At 31.5% G+C, this 7604-nt stretch overlaps 1 protein-coding gene and 1 long non-coding RNA gene across 2 annotated transcripts; both read left to right on the top strand.

The window, feature by feature from the left end:
- The first annotated feature begins 875 nt into the window (after nucleotides 1–875).
- On the top strand, nucleotides 876–1409 carry LOC148783317 (uncharacterized). Its single transcript, XM_088859857.1, has one exon. It carries the CDS (start codon nucleotides 876–878, stop codon nucleotides 1407–1409), a length of 534 nt encoding a protein of 177 aa, XP_088715983.1.
- Nucleotides 1410–4536: 3127 nt separating this feature from the next.
- On the top strand, nucleotides 4537–7226 carry LOC148783316 (uncharacterized). The gene is made up of 3 exons (XR_016050391.1): nucleotides 4537–4666; nucleotides 5850–5960; nucleotides 6965–7226. It is a non-coding gene; the product is annotated as an uncharacterized LOC148783316 (long non-coding RNA).
- The last annotated feature ends 378 nt before the right edge of the window (nucleotides 7227–7604 follow it).

The raw sequence follows: 7604 nt of genomic DNA, 5'->3' as shown, positions 1-7604 counted from the left end.
ATTTTCACAAATGACTTTCATTGTGTGCGTGCGGGGTGTGAGTGAGAGAATATACATTAATCAAGGTGACCAAATGCAGTGGTCAAAATATACCAAGACTATAAAGTTTATAAATTAAAGAACCCATTAATGATGGAAAAATATGATAGAAAGAGATAACTCTCACTTAAATGGTTTTTTTTTTTTTGTTGAAAGAAAGCCTTATATTTAGGGTCTAAATAAGGTTTTTCATAAAATTTGAAAGAAATCCTAGTATTTAGCTTTTAGATAAGGTTTTCTTTTTACAAATCATTTGTCCATTAAAAGGCCCAAGGATTCAAGAAAATCCTATCTTAATGATGATAAAATACGTTAGAAAGAGATACCCTAGGGCCTCTTTACATGATACTCTTTCTCTTGAATGGGTTTTTCTTGAATTTTGAATGCAAGCTTTGAATTTAGGGTTTAGAATTTAGATAAGATTTTTCATCAAATTTGAAAGAAAGCCTCTTATTCAGCCTTGAGATAAGGTTTCCTTTAAGAAAATCACTTCTCGTTTTATAGTCAAGGATTCAAGAAAATCAAAATCTTTTGACTATCCCATTCAAGAAAATATGTTCATTTAAACTACGTAACACCGAGACAAATTATTACAACAAATTTGAGACGGATTTAGACGGCTGATTTTGAATCGCTGAAATCCAAAAAAAAATTGGTAGGCATTGATCCTTTCATGAACCCCATAAGATAGGGTACTAATATTTTGTGTTATTTCGGTCATCTTTCCAACTTCAATTATATAAATAATTACCAAAGCCAATTTCCTTACCCAGCATTTTCAAACTCTTTTGCTCCTATCCGTAACAACTCTTTGTGCTTCTTTCTTAGGGACTAAGATGAAGGTTTTCGAGGTGACCCTTATTTCGGCAGTGGAACTTCAACCACAAAGATCCACCGAGCGCAATATCTACGCAGTACTTTGGATCGCCCCACAAGAAAAGCAGCAGCAAATAAAGCAGAAGTCAAAGATCGTACATGCCGGTGGCCGTGTAGATGTAATATGGAAAGAAAAGTTCATCTTCCATGTAGATGACAACTTTCTCTTCAACCAAACCTCCCAAGACGATGAAAATGCTTCCTCAGTGATAGTCAAGATTTATGAGAAGCGTGGTTTCCTCTTATCAGATAAGCTTCTTGGGTCAGCCCGGATTCATCTAAGCAACTTGATTGGATACAGTGATTGGGGGTTTGCGTCGATGCTTCTTACGCGTTCTTCAAGTCGAATTCAGGGCAAGGTGAATTTGAGCGCCGCCTTTTGGAATGGTGATTCCCTCTTGCTCTCAAATTCTAGGTTGGTGGAGAGACATGTTAAGAAATATAGGCATTTGGAGAGAGATGTGAGAGAGAAGGGCCTGAGGAGGATTGGTTAAAAGAGAGAGAAGAGAATCAGAGGAGAAAGTTGGAGCTCAATGTTTTCTTTTTTAAATCAAATTTATCCGTACCATTTTTTAGGTCTTCTAATAGACTTTCATTCCTCTATGTTATTGGCCTATTTGGTTGTGTGGACAAGAGCAATATATGATACGAAATATTTTCTTAAATCACTTACAGAAACACCTCAATTGCATTCTAGCAAAATCAGAGTTCTTGCATCCATAGATATTACAACAGCACATGCTTCAAGATAACAACCCATAAAAGTCTCGATAAAGAGAAATCCTTTGCCTTTCCAGGTACTGCTGATATGTATATCTCATCTTAGGGCCGGTTTGTGTAGGAGGAAATTAATAATCATAGATATTTGAAATCCAATAAAATCTATGGATTTTCAATATCGAGGATTTTTTTCATGGATTCCTCAAATCTCATGTTTGGATAAACTATACAAAATTGAAGGATTCCTTGTAATCACTTTCATGTCCATTGTTTGGTAACATAACTTCTTACAATTTTTCTCTCCAAAATTTTTATATACTTTCTCTCTAAAACTCAAAATTTGAGATAGTGTATCTATAAAGATTTTGAGATAGTTTATCTATCTAAAATGTGATATGGTTTTTCTCTCTAAAATTTAATATACTTTCTATCTAAAATTTAAAATTTGAAATTGTCTATCTAAAAATTTTGGGAAAATTTCTCTCTCTAAAATTTTTAGGTGTTTTATTTTTCTCTATAATTTAATATAGTTTATCTTTCTAAAACTTTAAGATACTCTCTCTCTAAAACTTAAAACTTGAGATAGTTCCCCTCTTCAATAATTTTGAAATAGTTTCTCTCTCTAAGCATTTTTAGTAGTTTCTCTCTCTAAAATATGATACAGTTTTTCTCGCAAGTTTTAAGATACTCTCTTCTAAAAGCTAAAATTTGAGATAATTTATTTCTAAAATTTTTACAATAGTTTCTTTTTCTAATTTTTTTTATTTACTTTCTCTCTCTAAAATTTGATATAGTTTCCCTCTTAAATATTAAGATGCTTTCTCTCTCTAAAATTTCAAGCTTGAGAAGATTTTTCTCTCTAAAATTTTGAAATAATTTCTCTCTTTAAAATTTCAAGTTTGAGATGGTTTCTCTCTCTAAAATTTATTGTTGATATAAGGTGGTCACCATTAATCTTGACCATTAGATGTGAAATTAGATGACTGCATTTATTTCATTTACAAAGCTCAAACATCAAAAAAAAAATTTCTCGAACTTTGTGACTCACCCATGATATCAGATTTCACATCGGATGGTTGCAAGTAATTGTGACCTCCTTGTATCAAAGATAAATGGTCTAATTGTATATAACCCTTTAAAATAAACATTCCAAAAAATAATACAAAATAGAGCCTTTTAAGGTCAACTTCTATTTCTATACTAATAGTCATGGTATTATAGATGATAGAACTGCAAAATTATGGATCCATCCCTAAGATGTATAATACGTGGCCATCAAAAATTGAACTCAAAGTTCTCTATCGTATTTTTCTCTTGGCTTGCGCGTGTATGTTTGACTCACTCTCTTCCTTGAAACAGTAAAATGAGGAAGATGTGGAATTTGATGTCACACAAAGATAGGAAAAATGCTATTCTATTGGAATTTAGTTTTCAAGCGCAGCATTGGTTAGGCGTAAGCCTAGGCCTTATTAAAAAAAAACAAAAAAAAAAACAGAAAAAAAATTAATCCCTCACCTCAAAACATTGTCCAGATGTTCGGTGTAATGGTTTTCGAATGCTTGAATTGCAATGTTTCAATGGTTATGAGGTAAAGTTTTACTTATTTTGATAGAGCTGCCGCCCTATCAAACCGTTTTCCTTCATAGTATATCTTATAGTAACTAGTCCTACTAACACTGAGTTTAAAACCATTGGAAAAGGCTTCACGTATTCAAAAGCATCTAAATCTTTTCTTCTAAAATTTGGAATATTTGGATATTAATTTTTCAAGTAGGTAGAAAGTGGGTTTTTTTTATTTTTTTAACTTTTTTTTTTACGGTTAGTCTGTGGTGTAGAGATTACTTCCAAAATTTGAGATCTAAATATGTCCTAATATATAGTTTATCCGAGGGAGTAAAGTAGCAGTATACGACCACGGAAATATGAAATCTTTGGCCATAACAAATTCAAAATCTCTAAACCAACTTAATATCAAGAAAGATAAACACCAGTTGAACAATATATCATGTAATAATAACATAACAAATTCAAAATCTCTAAACCAACTTGCATGTTCCAACATGTTAATATCAAGAAATATAAAAACACGTGAAAAATATATCATGTAATAAAATTTGGAAAATGCCCAAAAAATAATAATCTAAAATTACAACAACTCCCTCCAGACCACAGCCTAGAAACTACCGACATGCAAATGTACGTGATTTACCTTAAATAATCAACATGAGTAACTTGGGAAGGATATTATGGGATAATTATATTAACAAAATGAAAATCACGAGGTCTGTTGAGCAAAAATTACTACTTTATCCACAGATTTTGTTTTTTTTTTTTTAAATCCTTTCCTATAAAAATGTATCTTTAAAGAATAAAATTCGTAATTAGAAATTTCAAAAAACTAAAAAAGTTCCATTGCCTTATTTTATTATTTATAAAAAATAATTTAGTTCTTAACATATATGCATGTAAATCTTATCGTTACCACATATGCATGTCAATCTTATCTGAAGACTCTATAAGGAGATATTCCGATTAACCAATTTTGTAATTCAAAAAATAAAATTCAAAAAATAATCTGATGAATCTTATACGTGCAAATAAACCTTATCTATTAGAAATTATGATGTCAGTGTAAATTATTTATCAAATCTCTCGAATTTAAAATCAAATAATTAGCAAAAAAATTAAAAAAAGAAAATCCACATTCCTTTCTTGATTAAAATTCCCATCATCAATGTTTTTTTATCAATTCTCTCTAATGGATAAGCATGAATTTTCATTTCAAGATTACGATTAAATCAATGAAATAAAATATCCAAATAGTCCTGTAAGAGAATTACAAGCGGGAAATTAAATTACAAATCGTAATAGCATTGATTTTATAACGTGTACATTATCTTACTTTGTTTCCTATTACAAGTAGAATTCTTGGCTTCTAGAATATAAGTGCTTATTACCTGGTATTATAAATAGGGTGACGTCACTCATATTTCTTAACAACAAAAATTGGAGTTCGGCTTCTTACTTTAAGGTATTCTCTTCTTACTTCTCACAAATTATTTCAATGTAAACTTAAAAAGGTAATGCATGGCTTGATTTAATGGCGATTTTCTTCACTTCATTAGTTTGATTGTAAAAAAAAAAATGTTCGTGGTTTATGTTCATAGTTCATTAGTTGCAGTTGGTTTCCATTCTCAACAGTTGGAGTGAGATTTGATGTTTAATATTCTATTGTGTTAGATCCGTTGTACGATATTAGGGTTTTAAATTCAGTGATTCTTTTCTCCTGGTTCTACTTTTTGCTGCCATCTTTTTTATTTTCTTCAGTTCATATTGATGGTAAAATTTAAAATATTTAAGGAAATAATTAATTATATATGGGTCAGATTAAAAAAAATGGAACAGATTTCCTTCTACTTTATGTACTTTTTCTCTTCTTGGGATCTATGTTCTTGTTTTATTTGACCATGTATACTGTTTCAAACTTTCGATCCGAAGAGAAAATTTTCTAATTTTTCTTCTATTTTCTTTATTGGTTTTTCTATCAAAAACTTGAATTATTCTCAAGTTTAGCATTTTTTGTTAGTTTTCTTGATTTGGTTTTCTTTTTTTTACCACGTTGTAAAAGACTCATTTTCTTTTCTTTTAACACTCTAAGATAACAGAAAAGAGAAAACTGGAAGTTTTTTTCACGAGAAGAATCAGAAATAAAAGGGATGATTCTGTATATTGCTTCTGAAATTGTAAAAGAAGAAGGGTTGATTTTCTAGATTCTGTTTTGAGTTAGGATTTTCTCGTAACTAACTTTCCAAATTGAAAACCCATTTAAATGGGTGTCCAAACCAAAATGGGTACTATGATACGCGATAAGAGAGAGAGAGAGAGAGAGTCAATAGAAGTCTGTGGTAATTGGAGAGAGAGAGAGAGTTACACCATCCTCTTGCTCTGTTTTTCAATAGTTGCCCTGAGGTGAAAGCTCTTTCTCTTTCTATCTCTGGTTTTTATGTTAATTCTTATCATTCACTGTTATATTTTTGTTTCTAAGGAGTTTTCCCTTGTTTCTTATCATTCAATATTGTCATTCAAAATATCTAAATTTGTTCACAAATTTAGATTTTTCCATTGTTGTTATGCATTTTTACAGATCTAAAATATTAGTTACCCTTTGGTTTTACCAATGAAATTTACTCTGATTTTCACATTGACAAACCCAGTTCCATCATCGACCAATTGTTCTCGGCCGTAGAATCACTGTTGCGGAAATTCTTTGTGAGGGTAGATAAAGTCTATGCTAGCACCCTTTGAATAGTTTCATTTTTGACGAGGTAAGAATCAACTGAACTGTATTAGTTTCGGCTTTGTTTCTTGATCATTTTCCTCGAAAAAATTTTGAATGTGTTTTTGCTTCTTTAATCTTGCTCGGATATTCACAAATGACTTTCATTGTGTGCGTGCGGGGTGTGAGTGAGAGAATATACATTAATCAAGGTGACCAAAAGCAGTGGTTAAAATATACCAAGACTACAAAAATTATAAATTAAAGAACCCATTAATGATGGAAAAATATGATAAAAAGAGATAACTCTCACTTAAATGGTTTTTTTTTTTTTTTTTTTTTTGAAAGAAGGCCTTATATTTAGGGTCTAAATAAGGTTTTTCATAAAATTTGAAAGAAAGCCTAGTATTTAGCTTTTAGATAAGTTTTTCTTTTTACAAATCACTTGTCCTTTAAAAGGGCCAAGGATTCAAGAAAATCTTATCTTAATGATGATAAAATATGATAGAAAGAGGTACCCTAGGGCCTCTTTACATATTACTCTTTCTCTTAGATGGGTTTTTCATGAATTTTGAAAGCAAGCTTTGAATTTAGGGTTTAGAATTTAAATAATATTTTTCATCAAATTTGAAGGAAAGCCTCTTACTCAGCCTTTAGATAAAGTTTCCTTTAAACAAATCACTTCTCCTTTTATAGTCAGGGATTCAAGAAAATCTTTACATTATCCCATTGAAGAAAATCAAATTCTTTTGATTATCCCATTCAAGAAAATCATTTCACGATCCCTTTAAACTACGTAACACCGAGACAAACTATTACACTAAATTTGAGACGGATTTAGATGGTTGATTTTGACTCATTGAAATCCAAAAAAAAATTGGTAGGCATTGATCCTTTCATGAACCCCATAAGATAGGGTACTAATATTTTGTGTGATTTCGGTCATCTTTCCAACTTCAATTATATAAATAATTACCAAAGCCAATTTCCTTACCCAGCATTTTCAAACTCTTTTGCTCCGATCAGTAACAACTCTTTGTGCTTCTTTCTTAGGGACTAAGATGAAGGTTTTTGAGGTGACCCTTATTTCGGCAAGGGAACTTCAACCACAAAGATCCACCATGCGCCATATCTACGAGGTACTTTGGATCGCCCCACAAGAAAAGAAGCAGCAAATAAAGCAGAAGTCAAAGGTCGTAAATGCCGGTGGCTGTGTAGACTCAAAAAGTTTTTTTTTCCATATTCATACATCTCAATATCGAGATGATCAATTAGAGGGTTTTTCAACATTAAAACAACCTTTCCGATAGATTTTTTAGGTGCATATGTAATTCTACATTTTAAGGTTGCAACCTTATATAAACTTTTTCCTTTAAAAAATGATCGATGGGGCGGATCGTGTTGGAAGTCATCCTGAGATAATGCCCTCGGGTTCTAACTCTCAGACGGCTACTCTAACCACTTGCTTGTACAGTGAAGCCGGGTCACTGATTCTCTGATAAAGACGATTCCATTATAGAAATTCAAGATGTGCTTGGACTTTACTAATGTGTTGCCAAGTTGAATGCTCGTTGGGTGCATTTAGAGAAGACAGTCAATAGGAATCCCTTTGGGAATTCAACCCAAAGAGGAAATTTGTTGGATTGCGTTGATCCTTTTAGTTATGGTATCCTCTCCTTACCTTCTAGGTGAT

This window comes from Amborella trichopoda, chromosome 2, assembly GCF_054954075.1.
Source record: "Amborella trichopoda isolate Santa Cruz 75 chromosome 2, AtrichopodaSantaCruz75HAP2 v2.0, whole genome shotgun sequence".
In the NCBI taxonomy this organism is placed as follows: domain Eukaryota; kingdom Viridiplantae; phylum Streptophyta; class Magnoliopsida; order Amborellales; family Amborellaceae; genus Amborella; species Amborella trichopoda.
Note: the sequence above shows the minus strand (reverse complement) of the source record. Positions and strands in the feature narration are given on the sequence as shown.

What these genes read in the sequence shown, in the direction of transcription:
- LOC148783317 (XM_088859857.1), top strand. Translation starts at nt 876, where the DNA reads ATGAAGGTTTTCGAGGTGACCCTTATTTCGGCAGTGGAACTTCAACCA.